General features: G+C 25.3%; 1 protein-coding gene across 3 annotated transcripts; it reads right to left on the bottom strand.

Moving 5' to 3' along the window:
- Nucleotides 1-200: 200 nt before the first annotated feature.
- Nucleotides 201-23,012, bottom strand: LOC135922768 (MAP kinase phosphatase with leucine-rich repeats protein 1-like). Of its 3 annotated transcripts, XM_065457232.1 has the most exons (10): nucleotides 22,939-23,012; nucleotides 16,754-16,919; nucleotides 14,902-15,062; nucleotides 13,127-13,263; nucleotides 4,077-4,389; nucleotides 2,607-2,725; nucleotides 2,177-2,339; nucleotides 1,138-1,409; nucleotides 850-987; nucleotides 202-576 (listed from the first exon to the last, which is right to left on the bottom strand). In XM_065457232.1, the coding sequence occupies exons 2-10, from the start codon at nucleotides 16,867-16,869 to the stop codon at nucleotides 547-549; spliced, it is 1,449 nt and encodes a 482-aa protein (XP_065313304.1). In that variant the 5' UTR covers nucleotides 16,870-16,919; nucleotides 22,939-23,012; the 3' UTR covers nucleotides 202-546. The 3 variants fall into 3 exon arrangements, with proteins under 3 accessions (XP_065313305.1, XP_065313304.1, XP_065313303.1); XM_065457233.1 differs by lacking the exon at nucleotides 850-987 and having other exon boundaries at nucleotides 201-576; XM_065457231.1 differs by having other exon boundaries at nucleotides 850-1,409.
- Between the last annotated feature and the right edge of the window lie 241 nt (nucleotides 23,013-23,253).

The raw sequence follows: 23,253 nt of genomic DNA, 5'->3' as shown, positions 1-23,253 counted from the left end.
CGTTCTCATTAAATTATATAAATTACAGGGTTTTTTAAATAGCTTTTTTTATAAATAAGTAATCATTTAATTTTTGTCATTTAAATCAAGTCTAAACATAAATCATAATGGTAATAAGTAAATTTTATAATAATAATATATATATATACAATTATTAATGATTCAAATTTATGGTAACGTTCGATTTATAACGAATAGTTTCGCGCCTTGTTATAATCAATTTAATGATTTAAAGGTATTCAAAAAAATATAATATTTTAAACAAATGATTAAATTAAATTTTATTATAATGTGGATCAAAAAATAAATTGGAATTTTATTGTTTTTTTACAACAAGATCTAAAAAGTAATCGAACAATTTGTTTCCTTTTTCATCAACACAGAAATAAACAATTTATTTTTTAGATTTTGTTTTATTATCAGATGAATGACTAGAGTTTGATGAACTTGAAGAACTAGATGAAGAGGTTGAACTACTAGATGAGGTTGATGATGATGAACTAGAAGAACGTTTTTTATGAGATTTTTCTGAGATGTTCGCGGCATTTAACCCCAAGGGGGCTTGTACCCTCCCAGCTTTATTATTAATTTTTTTATTATCGATTGAAGATGAATCAATGTTTTTGTTAGTTAAGGTTCCAGCAGTATTTAATTTGTTAGCATTGCTATCATTTTTATCGGTGTTAGCATGAGTTATAGGCTTCGATTTTCGAAAATTTATATATAGCGATTAGTATAAAAAAAAATTAATTAAATATTTGATGCTAAGCATATTAGTAAAAAATAATAATAAAGCGCGGATTTTATTTAACATTTAAGCGATTAGCAAATAATAATTAAATATCAAACCTGGGATAATTTCGCTGTTTTTGTAACCTCTTCTTTTTTGGCAGACAAAGGACTAGCTATCTTAGATTTTACATCTTTTTCTTGAGTACTAGAAGGTAACGTTTTATGCGGCAAATCACTGGAAGGTTTTTTATTATCCTTAGGAAGAGGGGGTGGGGGTACGAGTGATTTATTACTAGACTCCTTAGAGTCCTTATTAGTTGAAGCTGGTTGCTTGTTAGTGTTAGTGGTAGTAATATGATCTTTTTTATTAATAATAGGAGGAGCGGGTGGTGCATTAGAAATTACTTTGGGCTTGATAGATTTATTGCCGTTTTTATTGTCCTCGTTGGTTTCTTTCTTTTCTTCGATTTCGTTGTCCAAATCGGAATCCAACGCCTTGGCAAGGGCATCCATATCTTCACCTTCCAAATTGTCCCACATCGATTCCTCTTCTAGATCTTTCTCGAAATGCTTGAGCCTGCGTAAGAAGTTATCACCTGGTTTGGCGTTCGGTCTTTTTTCGTGTAAAAAATCGAAGGCTTCTTTATATTTTTTACCCTGGAATTTTATCATGTATCCTGTGATTAGTAAAGAAATTTTAATATTTATAACTAAAAATGACTTAATAAATATTGTTTAAAAAATATATGATTTTATCATGAAAGATTTTTAAAACATAAATATCACAAAAGATTTGTATTTTGAGCAAACAGAGATAAAAAAAAATCCTTATTGAGAAACACTACATTATACAATAAAAAACATTTTGCATCCTTTTAAATATTTTTAATATTAATATGACCATCGTAAATAAAAATTTATTAATACAATACAATCATGTTCCCGTTGTTTATAGAGTTTTCACATTTTGAAGTTAAAGTTTCAGAAATTTTTTAATTTATACAATATTTGCTTTTAGAGTTTTATACTTCCGGATTTCTATTCTCGCAATGTATGCGTTTATAACGCGTAGCCTTTGCAGTAGTGTTGTTAGACGGCTCGAATTTAAAAACGGTTAACCCCATATTTTAGCCAGAAAATATTACGTGAGCCGGCAAATTTTGCTCATACAGAAAGGTTTGAACATCTATAAACGAAATCTCAAGGCTTGCGCAATTTTTTTTTAGTTAAAATATTGGGTTTAAAAATCGAGCCGTTAACAACGCTCCTTTTTGGATGATAGATAAAATCTTAACGAATAATAAATCAATAAGTTTCTTTCTAATATTTACAGCATAAGATCTAACTCCCTACCGGTTTTACCCCAAAATAAACTTGTCTAAAATGTAATTAAATTATTTTAAACTTTAGAAACAAATCATAGATTTAAGAAACTATATTGTACCTATCATTATACACGATGATATGTATTCGTTTTCGGTGCAAAATAGCAAAACCTTGCCATTCTGCCCCGATTCTGTTTTATAGGCTAAAGCCTTATCTATGAATTCAAAGCATTCTGGAAAAAATTGTCTTATATCTGTCAATGGATTGTCTTGAATTTCAACCTGCAAAAATGTAAGAAAAATAAATTTTAAATCGAATCACTAAAACCTTTATAAATTAAAATATTATATAAGTATAAAGCAACTCGTACGTGTGTTTAAAAAAGACTTAAAAATAAGTGTAATGTTAAAAGATAGGAATTCAAAATTTTTCGCACATATCTTTTAACAAATTATTTTTTTACTATCTTAAGCCTATCGTAAGAGAAGTAAGCCGGTGGGCAATAAATATAATTAATCTAAATTTTTGATTCGTTTCGAATTGCAAACCTTTTTGTAAATAAAATCTTTTTGACTAGAGTTGTCTAACGTTAAACGAGGAAGGAAATTTAGCACGTGTGTAATTCCCATATCGAGATTGGGCAATCTTTCTTTCAAATCTCTGTAACCTAAAAAGTTTAATAATGACTAAATAAATACACCATTTTATAATTATTTTTCTTCTCCTTTCCTTTCCCCTTCTTTGTAAAATAAATGTTAAAGACTCAGAAATTTTAAAATCAATACTCACTATATATATATATATATTAAAAATTAATTAAAATTAAGGTGCAAATTAAATGGATTTTGTGAAATATTAGGCATCAAATACTTAGGGAATACCGGAATTGCCAATCAAAATAGATGAAAATGAAAAATATATAAGGCAAAAAACATTTATTTTTTTATATATTTCGTTTAAACAAAATCAAATCGATATTTCAAGGCTAAAAATTTGTGTTTATTAAATCTAAGGTCTACACATATTTCATTACAAACTTAATACGCATTAAATAAAAACAGTGCTCGTCATTAAAAATAAATGGGGAAAATAACATCATGCGTTAACTTGGAATGTGTAGCGAGTAAAATATACACTTTTTTAATTATTATATGATATAATAAAAATTATACATTTAGATATTTAATTAAATTTATTTTAGCTCAGTATATAGATCAAATCGTCATACTTATGAATTTGTTGGACATATAATTTATATCCCATAAGTCTCGTGGCAACATCAGCAATAAAATATAGGCTCGGTCGGTAGCCCAAAAATATTATGTTTATATTTCCTTCCTATTTCCCTTATATTGCCTGATTTACAATTTAAAAAATAAGAATTTTTTTAAAAAAAACAGGATGCAATAATTAGAAGAAAATAGATAATCATCATTAATCATAGTTATTTTAAATTCAATGCATTAAATTGAATACAGAATAAAATAAATATTTTGTGTTAGAGATCTCTTCTCTTAAACTTTTTTAAAATTCGGCGGGCCGCATCACGAGCCGGACAAGAATTGCCACTGGCCCATAGGTTGTCTCGGGCTGGAAAAACTCGATACTTAACACCATTCTTTATAAATGGATACTGTTGTTAAAACTAGGATAAAATGAAATAATAAAGTAAAAGCGTATTTTGAAATTACGGAATGATATTGAGTCAATAAACAAGGCGGGGGGGGGGGGGGGCTTATTGTTTTAATATAGATAAAGAAAAGCCATCAACATTGAGATGCAATATTTTTATAAAGATAAGATCATGAGGATTATCATGAAAATTAATTAGTTAAATTTTTTATAAATAATCATGCAAACCATTTTGAAAAAAAATATAACGCATTTTTTTCCTTTTTTTGTAAAGTAAAGAGTAATTTAATGGCGTTTTATTTTTTGGACATTACATTTTAAAATTAACGTTTTCAGCACTGAATAAAAATAATAATTTGTAATTATGTTTGAAATAAGTAATATACCCATAACTATGCCAGGCAGAACCTCACTACACTGCTTGCCACCGGACATACGTTTACTTATGGCATCTTGGGGAATCTCTTCAGATTGTTTCCTACTAGGTGGTGAAACTTCATGTATAGGACTAGGCATTTTTGACGGGAATGGTTTCTTGACACTTTCAGTGGGTTTGGGTTCTGCAATGTTATCTTGTTTGAAGAGTTTTTTTGGAGCTAATTTATTTGCGGGAGGAGGCATTGATTTTGTTTGGGCAATTGGTGGAGTTGTAACAGATGGGGGAAGAACTATTTTATTGGGAGATTTTGGTAGAGGAACCTTAGATGAAAAAAATATCATATCAATTGCTTATCTAAGGGATGATTATTTTAATTTAATTTTTTTTTAATTATGTTTTGTGCAAATCCAATTAATAAGGTGTCTAAATCAACAAAATTAAATCCGATATATAAAATTGATTTTATTATAAAAGAAGGTTCTTGGTTTCTCAAACCCTTAAATATAAATATAGATTTAAAAAATAGATATGATCAAGATTGTATTTAGGAAAGTGTTTGAATAACTAATACATCGTTCCAGTTTTTTTTATAAGACGAAAAAAATTAGTTTAAAGTCGATTCTGTTCAGAAAATTAGGCGCCGAGATAGTTCCACGCATGTTTATTAGGCGTTTATGTTAATTCTGAGCAATGACAATTAGGCTAGGTAATTTAGTACAACAACAATAAGTGGTCAATTGGTCGTAAATATAATTTGGCGCTAGCCAGCCACGACAATTCGGCCCAACGATAGTTCCATAAAATAAAAATGATAAAATAATATTTAATGTGGGCAAGATAATACGCCAATTAGACGGACTCTCGAAGAATCAACACGCAAATATTCAGAGAATTCATATGAATCATTTATAGATAAATTTATAAACTTACATTATAGATTTAACGTAATGCCAAATAATATTTAACAACTAGTTTAGAGTATGAATAAAACTTGAATATATTCTGAAACTTTGATATATATATTTATTTTAAAATTATATAATATATAATTTTTTATCGGTTAAAACCAAACCGAACTAAAGGGCGATTGCAATAACCGAACTGATGAATTATCTTGAGTAATTAAATCTTATGTATAAAAAAAAAGGTTGATTGGAGTGATTTCTTTAAATTGTTAACATGCGCATGTTCTAGTTACTTGATTTTTAATAAATAAACCAAATAATTTCAATTATTCTATCCTGCCGGGGAGATTCTTAAGTTTTTAAGAATAAAGTTTGTATATATTTAATTTAAAAAAAATTAAGCTTCAAATTCTGCCCGAATTATATTTCCGACCAATTGACAGCGCCGAATTAACATGAGCAAAATTATCGTTGAGTTGAAATATCTCCGCGCCAAAATGACAGCGCTAATTGTCACTATGTCGTAATGACATGTGCCGGCTGCGCGGAATTGTGTTTGCGTCAAATTGTCAGTGTGCCTAATTGAAATTCACTAGAATTTCTCTGCATCAAATTATCTCTGCGCTGCCCATAATTGACCTGCACCGAAATGACATTCATCGAAATGAAATTCATAGAAATGACATTTCATAAATGACGTATAAGCATAAAAATTCAAGAAAAATCAGTGCTTTAATCTATATTATTAGGACAAAGTGTTTTAAACGAGGTATATTATTTGAAGAATGTCATAGATTTAATAACAACCAAAAAAAATTCAAAATTTTGTTGTTTGTTATTAAAAATTGACTTTTATTTTTCGAGTTTAGTTTTATTTTTGGTTTTTTCTTCTCAAAGCCACGTGTTTTGCCTTTGGTTAGAGTCCGTAACATAAATTATTATTCTCCTTTTTTTAAGTATAAAACTTACCCTATACATTTATATTTTTGACTAAGAAATATTTATCTAACCTTAATTTAAATACATCTTATTGGTCCAGTAAACCCAGGCCTAGCTTCGAAATAAAATAGCTTAAGATTAGATTAAGAGGATTTCATAAAATTCATAAATTGGCCGCAATATTTTTTATAAACGGGAGTTGAGGTTTCCATTTCTTAGCACACCTGAACTGGTGTACGTTAAGTGACGCCGTTAACTCTTATAATTTAAGCATGCTCAAAAAGTAAAGACCTGTATTTTGGTTAGATTGATATCCCAATACCATAACCTCTATAACAAGACTTAAATAAAAAGAGTTTTTCTATAATATGAGATATAAAAAAAATTTTTTAACCATTATAAAATTTTACTTATAATATTTATGCATTTTAGGGATAACGATCTCATACAAACCCCGGTCTCTCACAATTTTACGCAAATAAACTACTCAAATTGATTCTTTGAACAAAAATATCAATACAATATATACTAATTTAGAGGAAAATTGAATTATTTTATTTATAAAATTTTAATTATTTTTAAATATGAGTTATATGATGAGTACATTTTAGTTTTAGGTTTCCTATAAGTAACAAAGAGAGGGCTAGAGGTCAAGGGTTTATCGGAATATTTAAAATCTAAAATTTATCCAATCATAATCAGCATTTATGAAAGTTTAAATAGAGATTTTTGTTCAGTTCAATACTAATAAGCTGCTACAAATAGGCATATTTAAAGGGAGGCATAGTGATATTAGTATTTTTGATAAATTATTTAATTAACAAATTAAATAACTAAAGCTAACTAGAGATAAAATTTTGGGGAAAAGTGTTTAAAATTGTTTCTATTGACATGAGTTTCTTATTTTTTATATGCCAATTTTTTATTTATACCCTAAATATGACCTCTCATAGGCACCAGTGATGCCCCCACACTTCGGCATAACTTCGTAAAATGTTCCTGCTAGATATCTTATTAAGCTTGTGCCCATCAAGGAATAAAATATAAACTCTTAAAAAATTTATTGAAAATATGGTTATCAGTCAATACCGCTGAACTTTCCAGCAAACGGCATTATCGCAAATGTCAATTATAGTGAGAAAATATTTCGTCGAATGCATTACCATGAGTGAATCTCCTATACGTTAACCTGAATCATTTATGACAATCTATCTGAGCGAAAACATTACCGCGAAAGCATTTTCAAAAGTATATAACAGCAAAAGCGTTTTCCCGATAATATTACCGCAAAAATCAGCCATATACCTGAATAATTAAACGATGGGAAATAACATGGCCTTATCCCATATTTGGTTTCAATGAAATTAGGTAACATTTTGCTAATCGCCCATATTAGGCCTCAATTTGGATCAGGAATCAGTACGGGTAACTAATAGTCTTTAGCCCTGACTTAGTTCCGATAATATTTAAAACATTTAATCTCTTAATAACTAACAAAATATTCTATATATAGTAACCGACAACCCAAGCCTTAATTTGAACTTTGAAGAAATTAAGAAGAAAAAAATATATTATATTAGTTGATGTTATTTTAAACTTCCATATTAGGTCTTAGCGTTAGAAATTAGCTATCTGCGATAATGTTTGCGCTGTAATAATTTCGCGGTAATACAGTTAAACGACATTGGTAATACCTTTCCTGGAAAGATTTTCGCTGTAATAATTTCGCGGTAATGCAGTTAAAAGACATTAGTAATACCTTTCCTGGAAAGATTTTCGCTGTATTTACGTGATACGACAAATATAAAGATTTTCATGTATTTATTAATAAATCACAAATAAATTTTAAATCAAATATATATTTATTTATATAATATATTATATCTTTATAATATTTCTAATTAACAATGTTTAAATAAATTTGGTTCATAATGAATAATGAATATAATATTTAATAAATATCTGTAAAATAAATTGTTAATTTTTTGGTACAATTATGATTATAAGTATTTTACTAAAATAAAATATCACAATTTATTTAATTTTTTAATAAATTTTACAAGTATTTGACATATTAATGAATGTTATATCTTCTTTGTATTAGTATATTTTATATAATTTAATTAATTGTATGTTGGTTAAATTTATCTATAATATAAATAATAAATTGTTTATTTTTGATTAATAAATAATAAATTGCCTATTGTAAAAAATATTTGCAAAAAAAATCTATATATATTAAAATATAATATAATATCAATAATATAATATCTATAATATAATATCTATAATATAATATCTATAATATAATATCTATAATATAATATCTATAATATAATATCTATAATATAATATCTATAATATAATATCTATAATATAATATCTATAATATAATATCTATAATATAATATCTATAATATAATATCTATAAAATAATATCTATAATATAATATCTATAATATAATATCTATAATATAATATCTATAATATAATATCTATAATATAATATAAATAATATAAATAATATAAACATTAATTTTGCATATTTATCTATCATTTAATTATTATTATCATTGATTATTATTATTTTCAACATAGATTTTGAATACTTTTTCAGACTTCTGAAGCCTATTAAGTTTTAGATCCGATAAACCCCAGACAAGGCCTAATAAGCCCCATACATATAATTTTATTTCTTATCGGCCAAAATATATTTTTATGAAAAGTAATGGGTAAAAGTGTTAAATTTTAAAGTAAAATAAAAATGTATATTAAAAGTTAGCTAGATAGATTGATTAAAATTATGATTATTAAAATAAGTCTAAATAAATTTTAAAGGCGATCGATAAGCCATCAATTCTTCTTCAGGGAGATCATGATTAAGCATACAAATATAAAATATATGATTTAGTAAGAAATTTAAATGTTATATAATTACTATAAGATTTAACATTGAATCATGAATCAATTTTAAATTAAAGAGTAATTAAAATAATATATTTCATTTTATAAATAGGATATAATTATAAACTGCTACATATCATCATTTTAGAATTAGAGTGCGTTATTAAACAATATGATGATGAGGATATAAAAAGAAAATTATAATTGATGAATGGACATGGGAGGAATGATTCCAACATTCAATTTGGAAATTCTTCTTTAAAAAAAAGATGGGCATCTTATACGTGAGAAGGATAAGAATGTATTAATGAAATCTGTAAAAAACTCTACACTTAAAATCTGTAAGGTTATGAGATTCTCCCAATGCAGCAAAAATAGATGTTAATAAATTTTAGTGTTCTAAAAGAAAAGAAAGAAGAAAAGCTCTCTTCTAAAATTAAATGAGAAAATTTACTCATAATAACATGCATTTGTTTTACTAATTTCATTCTATATCAAATAATTCAGCTGTATATATATGTAGTTGAGTATATCTGTTATAATAAGATAGATAAATGATTTAGTCATGGGATGTCCAAAGTAGAGGCCAAAGAAGTATGTGTTTAGTTTGGTATAAATCAATGGCTTTAAAAATAAGAAAAAATAATGGTAAAGCAACGAGAAAAATTAAAAAAAATTTCACAATTTATATCCTTATGCCCAATTACGCCCGATGATAATTGGGCAAGCTCATCATATCCTGTCATGAAGTAGGCAAGGGCTCCTCCGGTATTCAAAAATATAAAGGGGGTATACAAGACTGTGGCAATCCTAAATAATAATATTAAATGAGCCTTGCCTTGAAAATATAGGAGAAATAGAAGAAGAAAAACCTAATTTTGGATTTATGACAAGATAAGAGAAAGCATTTAATCGAGAAAAACTTATATCAGATTATTTCAAGATATGTATAAAGAAATTAAAACTTATGTAAAAACGGGAAATGAAGGGTCAACTGTGCAACTATGTTAGGGTTAAGATTCTACGCTATCCTGCTCATTATCCTCATGGCTGAAATTGCTAAATATATTAATACAACTTTGGGTAATCGTGTTTGCTGATGATGTGGTATTGATTTCCTCAGAAATGAAAGAGGTATTCGACAGTTATGTAGAGTAATATAAAATGAAAAAACAAAATGTGGGAGATTTAAGAGAGGGGAGAATCATAATATATAGGTGAATTTATTAAGAAATTAAAGATAAAAATAAAGAAAAGTCGTAATTCAAATAACTCTGTGGATAAGGATCTTAGCCTAGAAAAGTAAAAGAGAGGAATCGGAGTGATCACGTGCGAAATAGTTGTATTTAAAAAATTAGTATTTTACCTTGTAAGTCGTAAACGTAAAGTATCATTCAAAATTTATTTTACATATTTAAAATGATAAAATGCTATACATATCTAGATAAGTTAAGGTTGCAAATTAACCGTATATCATATGATCCAATGAATATAATTGGCAATCTAGTGAATATATTGTTATATATTGCTAGAATAAGATGTCAAGGGACAAAAATAAAGGGTTTGAAGGAACTAACCATCCTTAAAAATTGCTTTTATTATTATATGATAATTAGAAACTTTACTAGCGCACTCTAATTCTAAAGTTAAGATGATTGCCATAATGATTAAATAAAGCTGTTAATTATTTCTCCAGTATTTTATTCGAAAAAATCAATTAATAAAATTTATTTCCATGACAATATGTCTGTATCTTAGGGTTTAGTATAGAATATTTCTTTTTCCGCATTTTAAGATTTGCCAGTAAAAAGTTAATAATTTTCAGTATTTTAATTGATCTGTCAGTAGAAAAATATTTTCTTTGTTATTTTAATTATGGAGAGTTGGGCGTTGTTTTCTAATAAAAACGCTTACGATGAATGAGAGCCAAAATTGTCAATACCCCTATTTTTTTATAGTTCTTTCGAACAATTTCTCATTTAAAACGAGCATTTATTTTTAAAAAATAATTTTTTACAATAAACTTATAATTTATTTATTAAACGCCAGCGGAATATCGATAAAATTATTTAAAAAATTTCTAAATAATTTTATGCATCAATGGTATTGTATAAAAATATATTATAAAATTCTATATAATCTCTTTTTTTTAATATAAAAAGAATATTGAAATTATTTTTGAATAAAAAAGAAAGTTGTAATCTTTTTTATAAAAATACTCAAATATTCTTATTTTTACGTGATTTCGAAAGTAATATAGAATTATATATTTTTATTTGCATGTTCATTGATATAAAAAATAATTAAACATGTAAATCGCAAGTGCATAATAAGTTGGAACTTGGAAAAAACATATTTTTATTGATGAGTAACGAAAGTGAAATGTGAATTTAATATTGATGAAATTACTGCATAATCCTTTTAAATTTATAGATATCAATTCAAGACTGTATGTTTCTCATGTAGAGGTATGTATAAATCGCCATGACCCTTTAATTAAAATAACAATATAAAAAATTTTCAGTGTTGTTAAACGGCTCGATTTAAGCCGATTTTTAAAAACGGCTAACTCAATATTTTGGCTAGAAAAATTGTCTAAGTTTCGAGATTTCATTAATAGATATTCAAACCTTTGTGCCACCTATGAGCAAAATCTTACGTCTTGCATAATATATTTCTGACTAAAATGTTGAGTTAGCCGTTTCTAAAAATCGGCTCAAAATGACCCGTTTATCAACACTGAATTTTTCCATAGTATTAAATATTTATTATTTAGCTATAAATTAATTTTTTAAAATCATTTCGATTATTTTATAACAGACTTACATTGATGCAAAAATTATTTTAAACAAATAAATTTATATAGAATATTTATAAAAATAATAGATATTCCGCTGGCTTTTAATGAATAATTATAAGTTTAATGTAAAATATTATTTATTGTAATAAATGCTTGTTTAAATAAGAATTTGTTCAAAAGAATGATAACATTAGGATATTGACATTATTTATTTTTCTATATAATTTCGAATTAAATGAGAACAAAATATAAAAATGTTATTCACGTATTGGGTACTCTTATAATTAGAGTTTACGTATGGCAATTATATTAATAGTAAAATAAGTACTTTCTTTTAATATATCCGTTAAATAAATTTACAGTTATAATTGATTAAATCCTAATTTAAATATTTTTGAAATGAAAAAATAAATTTAAATTCATAGATTTCTAATTTCTCAAAATTTATTAGTGATACTATTTAATTTTATTATAGAATAAACTCCATCTTGCGAATTAAATATTATAAAATTATATTTTCTTATTTTAGTTATTATTTTAGATTTAATAGAATATAATTATTAATTTATGTTACTTTTATTAATAAATATATCAGTAATTTAATTTTAATGATTTTGATTATTTATATAACAGCATAAGGAGAAAAATTATTATTTAATAATCATTTATGATTTTTGTCTTAATAATTTAAATTTTGTAGGATTCTTTAATTTAAAAATATTAACCGACAATCAAAATTGATAATGATTTGTGATTTTTCATCATAATAAATTAAATTTCCAATATAATTTTTTTTAAATATCTATGATGTTTAAGTTTAGATAATTACTTTCCCTTTTTTTAGTTTTATAATATGATAAATTAAAATAAAAACTATTTGTTTATCTCCTTTTGCATTAAATTTTAAAATAGCATACTTTTAACTGTAATAGAAGAATATATAAATAATTTTAACTTTCAAGATTTGCATTTACCTGGATATTTACTCTTTTAATCATGTCTTATATACACACCTACCTCTTATCTCTTTAACCAAGTAATCTTATTGTCCTAATCTCGTCCAAGAGCCTGATATCAGAAATTTTTTGTCCCATAATGGGGACGGCTCCATAATTCTGAGTATCAATCTAAGAAAAATTTGCAAAAAGACAATTCGCAGGAAACTTAATGATCTCTATTAATAATTAATTTAATTTTTATAGTTATTAAAAAACGTTATTTTTTTATTAAACAAATAATTCTCTTTTATATCAATTTTATTTTTACTGATCAAAAAATAGTGAATAATTTTTTAGTTAATACTGATTATTTTATTTATCATTTAAATTGGTTAAATATATATTTTTTTATACTGCTAAAATAATTAAAAATATATATTGACCAACCAAAAGTGTACTGAGAATTTCAGAAGAAAATACTGGAGCTCTTAATTATTCGCCAATAAAAAAATTTAATTACAATAAAATATCTAATTTTAAATTATAAAATAATGATTCTAAAATATAATACCTTTTTAGGCGTCTCGTTTGTTTCGTCTTTGGACTTGGGGGCGCCCCCGCCAAACGCGTTCATCCTATTTTTAAGGCTTGTTGAAGATTTTATCATATCTAAACTTGCTTGCCTGTCCAGTCTACTCCTGTCCAACCCTATAATAAATAAATATATTATTACAATTGGTATACAAGTTTTAAAAAAATACTTTGTAGAAGATATTTAGTTAAAAAATCTGAGTTTTACATATGAACTAAAAACCGATGAGTCAAAAATTTAAGGATACATTTTGTAGTAAGAGATTTATTATTTTATAATTATAGTCAAACCTGTCTAATTTTGGCTCTTAATGATCCAGGAAGCTCTCTGAAAATTTGACTAAAATTTAAGTTCCAATCGAATTCCTATTATCAATATTAGAAAATGCCAGGGCAACTTTATACTAAGAAAAGTGGGCAAAGTCCATTTTCGTAAGACCTTTATAATATGGGCAGCATTTATTGTTTGCATTCATTTATTTATATTATAAGATTTTATCATTTTTTTCAATATTCATGTTCAAATAACAAAAAAAACAAATATAACAAGTTATAGTTGGTTAAAAAAATGATGTTATTTTCTAAATTATCGTTCTCAAAGTGAATGTCCTAAAAGAAAATTTCTAAATGAACACTTCACAATATTCATAAATCTAAAGAAGACTATATCAAATGCCATGCAAATGAAAAATATAACATATTGTATCAAATAAAAACAATGACAACATTTTATTTTGTATACAACAATTTTATATATTATGCATATAATTTCTTATACTTATGATTTTGATGTATTAAAAATAAATTTTTGAAATTTTACTAAACTATAAATATTAAGATGGCAAAGTGTTTTTTTTTCAAAGTAAAAAAATTGGGCAAGTTGGGCAAAAATCTTGGTCCCAACGGTGCCCAAATTAGAGCCCGGCCTAGAAAGGACTTAAGTATTTTTTTTGCAAAACCAATTGGATAGCTGGAATATTGTGTAAGAGATCATTTATCATTTTTACTGCTCGTATCTTCAATTTCCTTTAACAATAAAATATACCGCAAGATCATTTAAAATGAATTTTTAAAAATTCTAAACAAGCCTAATAAAAAATACTAGGGCCGAGCTGGTCTATTTTTTAAAAAATTTGATCTCTGCAGGTATTTAATATAAATATATAGGAGTCCGTTTTAAAAATTTTATTTTTTGAATTTTGATTTCTTCTTTGATGATTATTATCAATAATAAAATGTGAATTTTTTTTAATAAACTTTTTAAATCACTTTAATTCTCTATAAAACTGTTGTTGCTTTATTGGAAGCTTCAGGAATTTAAATAATGTTAAAAAAAAGAAAAAAAAATTTTTTTTAAATTTTAATAAATTTTAATTTAATAGAACATAGTCTTAGGTATTTTAGTTAATATAATTTTATTTTAGTAATCCCCATTCTGCCGGAGTAGTAGTCCCTACTTCCATCGTTCAGTCAATTTAACGAAGCGAATAAATAGAATTAGAAATAATTTAAACAAAATTCCCTAATAAAAATAAAGTTTAATATAAGGCGACCTGGCGAAGACCAAGCATTCGTCGGTTGGGAATGTTTGTAACCCCTTTCCCCTTGAAAAAATCGTGGATAGGCCACTGCCAATTATTACTTTGCTATATTAAATATTACAATAATTGGAAAATTTCAAATTTCTATTATATGGCTTCTGGTTATTGATCATAAAAATATACATTATATTATTAATTTAGTGGGGAAATAAACCTGATTTAATATTGTCATTGATGTCTTCTGTTTCAGCTTCAGCGTCTCCATTAACAGCTTTATCATCTGTCACCTTTGGTTTGGGTGCTGATATTTTATCAGGTGGAGCGGCTTGGCTAGGAATGATCGTTCCATCCTCTGCTGTAACTATTATGTTGCCCCTATGAAAAGAAGAAGAAAAAAAGAAATGTAAAGGAGTCTAATCATATCTTGGCTTAATCGCTTAGTTGTTACGTTGTACAAAATATTTAAGCAGAATTTTGCTCAATTTTAATTCAACAATTTTTAACATTAATCTAAAATTCTATATAACTCCAAAAAAAATCATCCTTGCAATTATTTATTGACTAGGTATCATAAAATGATCTTTAAGCCGTTTTTACCATTAAATAATTATATATAAATTATCAAAAAAGAATTTTTTTTACACGAACATAATTACGATAAATTTAAGAGATCTTTCCAAAATCTTAAATCATTTGAAAAGAAATTTGTTTTGCCTTATTGTAAAATTCCAGTAAGAGATCAAATCCCAAGAATACACTAAAATTAATGAATTAATATATTCTAATAATAATAAATTTGCATCCTTTAAAGCATTGAGTAAATAAAGGAGGAAAGGAGAAATCTCCTGAAAAATAGATTTTGTAATAATAAAAATTATAATTAAAATTTTTGTGAAAAAAAATAATTTTTTTAAAAGTGTAAAAACCAAAATTATTTTAAAAAATGTTTAAGACAACAAATGCATTCAAAAGGCGGGTCTAACTAAAGCGTTCCACAAAATTATAGCAAAAAAAGAGATATAACCCCCTTACCCCATGCGAAAATCATGGATACACACATCTATGCTTTTTTAAAGAGTTAATTATATATGATCACGTGGTCAATTATTAACACTAATTGTTTGTGTCGATATGTTATATAGTATATTAATATTTTAGAAGATAGAGACTGGATATAGTATGAACTGAGGCTAATACAATTTAGTCTTAAATTCCTAAACTACTAAACACTGATAAATATATCATTTTGAAATTTATATATGAAATGTGACTATAAAAGCTATTTAATCTTAAATTTTAAGAACTAAACACTGATTTTTCAAACTAGTATTCATTTTTCATATAAACATATGATTTATGTCCTAAAAAAACAAGTAGTGTAAAATAACAATGGAAAATGACATTAGGAACCAAATTTCTTTTTTTTATAGATACGTCTACTAAAAGTTATTTCTTTTCTCTATTTTGGTAATTTTATTTTTAAACATTTGAAACCTCATTTTTTTAAATTTTTTATATCCTGAAATCAAAGTTATAGATTAAAATAGTCAATTTTTATGAATATTATATATTCTTTATCATTAGAAAAATCTCTATTCCATTATATAAAACGATACCTTTAAATCTGCATATACCTATAACAAAGCCTACCCTAATTTCAAATTTTAAGAAACGCGGAGAGGGGCAATGGGGCATGTTGGAGGTTGAGCCTCCAAGCACCATTATGTAATAACAATCAAATTGGAACTCATAATATTTGATCCAAAATCAATTTTCCTTATTTTAAATTTAAAAGAAAAAAAAGCGACAAATAAAAAGCGAGATATTATATAATTCTTGAATGAGGCCCCAACCAAAAAGCTCATTTTCCTCCCCCCAGTATGACTTAATTTATAATATAAAATTAATTGAAATAACTATATTTTATAAACTCTTTATAAATGATATTTAAATTTTATATATTTTATGCTAAAAAAAGGATATAGTAGTTTTCATTTTAGGGGCTTTCAACTTTGGGGTATAGCATCAACCCCGATCATCCCATATACATTATATAAAAATATAACTGAGCATCTCTAGTTTCTACGAGTCTCTGTCCATCGGCTGTGATCACTTTGGTTTGAACTTTTTTTAACTTTTTTTTCGAAAAAGCTTGAATATCCTTTAAGAATGGTGAGGCCATTTAGAAAATTTTATTGAAGCAGGAAGATAATATTCCTTTATATTTTTCGTCTAGAAAAGTTTGTTTTTTTAATTTAAAAAAAAATATATATATTATTCAAAAGAATAAATTAAAATAATTGAAATAATATGATCCGTGATCATTTATAATGTAATTAATCCAAAACTCAATCTGATTTGGTTAGACTTGTTTTTATGGCTTTAAACCCAAAAAATGTGACCGCAAGTTTGAATTTTTATCCGATTTAGGTATTTTGTCGTATCGCAATTTCTGAAGCCTTTCTCGGAAAAATCAATTAGTTTTTTAAAATGAATTTAAGGATTATCTAGGGCTGTGAATATCGGATTGGGTAGATATTTTATTGTTTTGGGTTATTTAATGATTGTATTTGTATTTGTATATAATTGTATAATATTTCTAATTTTATTATTAATAATATATTAATAAAAGAACCAAAATTCAATTTATTTGTAATGTTTAAAAAAAAATCGAATTATTTTAAAAGATGTGGCTAAAAATATATTATCTGTATTAAGAAAAATATATTTAAAAATATCTAGCAAGTCACATTTAGCTAGTGTTGTTAGATGATTCGATTTCGCCAATTTTTAAAATTTATAACTCACCAAAAAAAATTCAGAAAAAGAATTTTTTTTTTGAGAGCCCCTAAGACTGTAAAGGTTAGTGACACCACTGAGGGTATAATATAAATTAAAAAACTCATCTATTCAATGTTTTTTATGGTCACTCACTTTATATGTATATTAAATAAGGTTTGCTTGTAGTTGTAAGTTCTAATTTTTTATATAAATAATGTTTGTTATAAGTCAGTCTTCAAATAATATTTATATAAAATATCAGTAATTTTTTCAAGGAACAAAAATAATGTATAAAATGATTTTTTAAAAGAAGTAATAAAAAAGCATATTTTTAAAAATACATATATTTTGTTAGATGGCTCAATTTCAATTGAATAATGAACTTTAAGATAAGGTACATATCATGAGTATACACATTTTGACCAATTTTGAGAGAAATTGGTTTAATAAATAAAAAGTGAAAGAGAGTGGCCAAATGCCTAAGACCGCTTAAGACTTTTCCTTTATCTTTGATTAAATGATTTATTCGAGTTAACAAATTTTTTACAAATTTCTTTAAATAATATTTTTATTAGGGAAATCAGTAGTCGGCGCAGGATTCGTCAAAATCATCATAAGTCCAAAAATAATAATAGTATAGGAATTCAAAAAAAATACTATGAGATGGTTAAAATCTCTACTACATAACAATTTTTTAAAAATATTTTAATAATTTTTTATCAAGAGGGAATATAGTAAATGTAGATTTTTGTCCCAAGCTCCAACCAGGGGTTTGTAGAATCATGTGATTTATTAATTCCATCATATTTTTATTTAGAAGAGATGGCTCCGCATTTAAAGGGAACACCAAAAACGGTTTTTATCGCATTTTTCAGCAAAATATTTTTTTGGTTTATTTTGCTTAGAGGCAAAGTTTCGGATTGAGGCAACGGACTCTTTCGGATTTTATATAATTTTTATGATAGATTCTTCACGGTTGAACTTAATTAAACGCATCTGGTATTTCTAGCTCATCCAGAAAAAACTCTAGCGTTATTTAGGATGCTCCTTACACCGGAAGTATTTGGCAAGGGGTAGAGTGATATACCAAATTAAATTGCAAATATTATCTATGATTTTAAGTATATAGACTTTAGTTGACAACAGTTGCGTTTTAGTCGTTACAATCTCAGGGGACAGGGGATCAACTTTAAAAGCGGGGATTGGGGGGGGGCTCTTCAAATTTTCAGAGCGCACTCGCCCCTATGTCCTTTCCTAGTGACCCTATAGGATGACAATAATTCCGGTAAAAATTCAGCCCCGAATAGTTGATTCAACATCCAGAAGAGCTGATAACTCATTTAAAATAGATCATGCTATCACTTATCTAATAATGATAACGAAAGAACGTCTCTCAAATGATAATCATCAATCCTGTTACTAAAAAAAATTATTTCGAATTCTGCTTTCCTCTCTAATTATAATAACATTGTCTTATAATAAAAAGGTTAAATAAACATTATATAATTTTTAAACTTAAGATATGAGAAGGGCAATATTGATAACATAATTGTTAAACTACCAAAGTAGTGGTAGTATAAAATGGAGAAGGATGAACATATCGTAAAACTTTCCTCTATTTGTGACAAGATAGGAATGACCAGTGTATATATGTTTATTTATTAGAATAATTTTTAATTATCAAAATTTATAATTTTTTTATTGATTTCAACATTATAAACTATTTTTTAGTTTTTTGGTTTTATTTCGATATTTGTCATTTCTAAATTGCTATCCATCTAAACCCAGAGTCTACAGTATGCTATTAGCTTAAATATTTCTTAACAAATTCATCTATCGCATCGCACTCTAATTTTGAAGGCGAAGAAATATCATAATTCATTATTAATTTTTTATAAGATGTTCAATTCTTCCAAACCAACCTTTCACCCAATATCATCATAATCATCATAAATAAATATTAATATAATTCTTATTTTTTAAAACTTGCAATTGATTATATATAAATTCCTTGTGCATCATCAATCAAGCATTATTCTTTTCTTTTTTTTAAATTTAAAATAAAACAACAAAGATTAATATTAAAAATATAATTTTCTATTATTGCAAAAAATATATTTCAGGAAATCTAAGATGCAACGGTGTAGTATAAGATAATAGACATAGACTATACGTTTACTTATTTTTTTATTTACATTAATGTTGATAATTGAAGATATAATATAAAATACAAACTAATATAATTTTCCAAGAAATCATATTCGTTATAATATAAAAAAATGTAATAATCCACCCTAATAATAATAAATGTTGGATAAGTTATCTTAATTCTCATTTGTAAGAAACTCGGATTTTTCTTTTCTTTGCGCCTGTTATTTTAACTAAATGAAAACGGATCTTATTCTTTCATAATATATAAAATAATTAAATATCCCAATAATAAAAAATTGGCTTATATTATTTCCGCTAATCTTCCAAATTGAAAATGAGTTTCTAAATTAAAGGAATAAATAAATTACGATAAAATTAAAACAATATTGATTTATTTTTATAATTTTTAAAAGAATAATTAAATTCTCAAAATTTAAATAAAATTTTTAATCAAAGAATTTGAAGAACACTCATGGTTGATAAATAAACTCGATAAATTTTAAAACTGCAGGAAATTTTTTTAATTGAATAAGATATATTTAAAATTAAATAAGTATCTGAAGTAAGGAGTAGAATTAAAGATTAGAGAGATAAGGGTTAGGGTTCCTTATTCCATTTTTTCGTATTCGTTAATTAGGTCTTGAAAAACGGATTTTTGCTGGAGTTTATAAATTGGTAACTCAGCATATAGTTTATAGACTAATTCTGTATGAAGTTGAAGTGTATAAATATGGTATAATTCAACTTCGTGATATGCAAATCTTATTTTAAAAAAAGAATTTAAAAATTTTTATTATTTTCTAATAACTGAATTCATTTAAATTATTCTATTTCATTTTCAAATAACTTTCTTAGTATCACAAACATATCTGTTTAAAATTCTCGTTGCTAGGTTAGAAAATATAATGCTGATGGTTTGAAGATGAAAAGCATAAATATCAAAAAAACTCTATAGCAATATAATAGCAAAATTTTATTCAATACCTTAGGAATTCATTTATAATTTTTAAAATCAATTGGGAAAAATCAAAAAAGGAAATTTCTTGTTGTAATAAAAAAAGTAAAATGAAGAAAAATATAAACTTGCCAAGGTTTAAAAATTATACTTCTCCACTCTGATATTATATATATACTCAATGTTGTTTATAAAATTTTTTAAAAGACTGGTTAAATAATTAAAGAAAGTTTATGATTTTAGGTAACAACGATTTCATCGAATAATATTTTTAAGACAATTGTAATGTTTTATTTACATCACAATAACAAAATATTTGATTTTTTTTTAAAAAACGACTTATTATTCCAAATGTTAAAAGAATATAGCAATAAAGCGGATAGTCTTTTTTTGTTGAAATTAAAAAGCTAGAAGCTAATATCAGTAAATTATACGGCCAAAAGTATTGTTAAAAATGGAGCCTGTTTTATTGAATCTTAAGAAGTTTTAAGTATATACTAATTAATATATGATCAAAAAAACTTTGTGCAATTTTATTAGCTTTTTCTTCCCTCTACAAATAATGTTTTTGATAAATTTTTTGATTTAAACAATGAGTAATTAATATCTTATTCAAAACTACCCAAAATAATAATTACGAAGAGGAATATGAAACCCTTCGTATAATTATGCCCCCTTCCCCGTTTTAAAATATACGTTTTGTGCAATCGTATATGGAATTAGGGAGTAAATTTTAACTTTAAATATACAACACTATATTTTCAACAATTTATTTAGATAATACTACATTTTATTATATTCATTCAAATAAATATTTGTTATAGGCTTAGGAAACAAGACCTAACTATAAAATGTGAGGTACTAGAATGAATGAATGAATCCAAGCTATTCATAATTATATAAGAAAAAAATAGATTAATTTTTTTTAATAACATTCTTAGTAAAATTAAATAATATCTGGTATAAGTAATCTATTTTGGGGAAAATTGTATCCAAATAAAATATTTGTTTTGTTGTTAGGCTTGGGAAGCGAAAACCACATATATGAGGGCTACAAGAATATTTTGAATGAATGAATGTATCCAAGCTATTCGTGATTATTTATAAGAAAAAAGGATTTAACATTTTGGTATAATTATACCTACCTAGGTATATGTAATCTTTGGGATTTTGTGAATATTACATTTCAATAAATTCCCAGTGAATATTCATGGGAATTTCCTAAAACTCTTGGGCATATGCCGGATTTAATAGTCCTAGTTTTTGAGAAATCATTTTAGCTCAATTATAAACTAAATATAAAATATTACCCCGCCTCTGTTGCACGATTTCGTAAATATTTTCTCTAAAAAATTAATGGTTATGACACTAAACTACCTATTGAAATTATTATGTATACAAGCTAGAACCCTGCAAATTTAAACTTTCTTACCTAAGCTCAAATTATTTTGAAAATTTTAAGCCCAATCTCCCTAGATTTTTGTCTGAGCCCGCCTAGAAATTTTTTAATTAAAAAATATTCCAGACGTATTTTTTTATAAAGTTATAAATAAGTATAAAAAAAATCAGGAATGAAAAAAAAAATATTAAAAATTCTTTGAAGACAAATTTATTTTTTTTTCTTGAAAGATCAAAAATAAAAAAATTTTAAAAATTATTTTTTAATAAAAAATCATGAAAGATATGAATAATTTTTTTTACAAATTCAGAATTTTAAGTAAAATTTGATCAAAAGAGCCTCTCTTTGAGAATTCTCAATTGTAATTTTGAAAATCCTCAAAAGATTAAAATAAGATTTTTGAAGATTTCTAATTTTAAAAATCATTTCAAGCTCTAAAAGATCACTTTGCTCCTATCAAAGAAAAATTCTGATTTTATTCAAACCCCCAAGCCGGGCTTAATATTTAAATAAAATAACTGCCGAGCATTGAGTCCTTATGAAGCATTATATTTTATGGAATAGCGCCCGAAATTTAAAAAAATTAATATAACAAAAATTCCCGAGGATAATTATTTTTTACCTTATGATGCATCTAGAATAAATTAACTAAGGTTAGATAGTAGTACTGTTGTTAAAAAGCCATATTAGGTCGATTTAACAGCCCAATTAAAATTTTAGCAAAAATAATATCATGTGAGCATCGAGATTTGGTAAATAGATGTCCAATCATTTCTGCCAGCTATGAGCAAAATCGTAGGCTTATATAATGTTATTTTTATAACCTTAATCGGGCCGTTTTTTAAAACCGACCCGAATCGGGCTTTTTTACAACACAATTAGAATGAATACATGAATTGAATATTATGTTATTTTTTATAATTATTACATAGTAAAATAAAAATATATAATTCCAATTATATTACCGATAATTTTTCCGAATTTTTTTAATGTAAAAACTTGAACTTGAAATAATATAATAAATAAAATTGTTATGATTCCAACCAAATCTTTATTTTTTAATTTTTTTTTATTGAAGACATATGGGATTATTGATCTTAAATTAAAAAAAAAATATCTACCAATTATACTATAATAAAATATTTTCAAAATTTAAAAAAAAAATCACAATTTCCTCTTTTTTTAAAGAATGATTTCATTTTATTGAAAGATTTAATTAGTATAATTAGAAATGTTAGAGAGGAGTGGAATGTATCCTAAAAAAGTTTTTCTCTGATATT

Source organism: Gordionus sp. m RMFG-2023, chromosome 1, assembly GCF_954871325.1.
Source record: "Gordionus sp. m RMFG-2023 chromosome 1, tfGorSpeb1-WG-v2, whole genome shotgun sequence".
Classification (NCBI taxonomy): domain Eukaryota; kingdom Metazoa; phylum Nematomorpha; class Gordioida; order Chordodea; family Parachordodidae; genus Gordionus; species Gordionus sp. m RMFG-2023.
The sequence above is the reverse complement of the archived record's forward strand: the minus strand, read 5'-3'. Positions and strand labels throughout refer to the sequence as shown.

What these genes read in the sequence shown, in the direction of transcription:
- LOC135922768 (XM_065457231.1), bottom strand. Translation starts at nt 16,869, where the DNA reads ATGGCCTCACCATTCTTAAAGGATATTCAAGCTTTTTCGAAAAAAAAG. An exon ending in GTAGAAACTAGAGATGCTCA is followed by an intron (nt 15,063 to 16,753) that starts GTTATATTTTTA and finishes TTCTTTTCATAG; the next exon opens with GGGCAACATAATAGTTACAG. An exon ending in AAACAGCGAAATTATCCCAG is followed by an intron (nt 577 to 849) that starts GTTTGATATTTA and finishes TTAATAATAAAG; the next exon opens with CTGGGAGGGTACAAGCCCCC.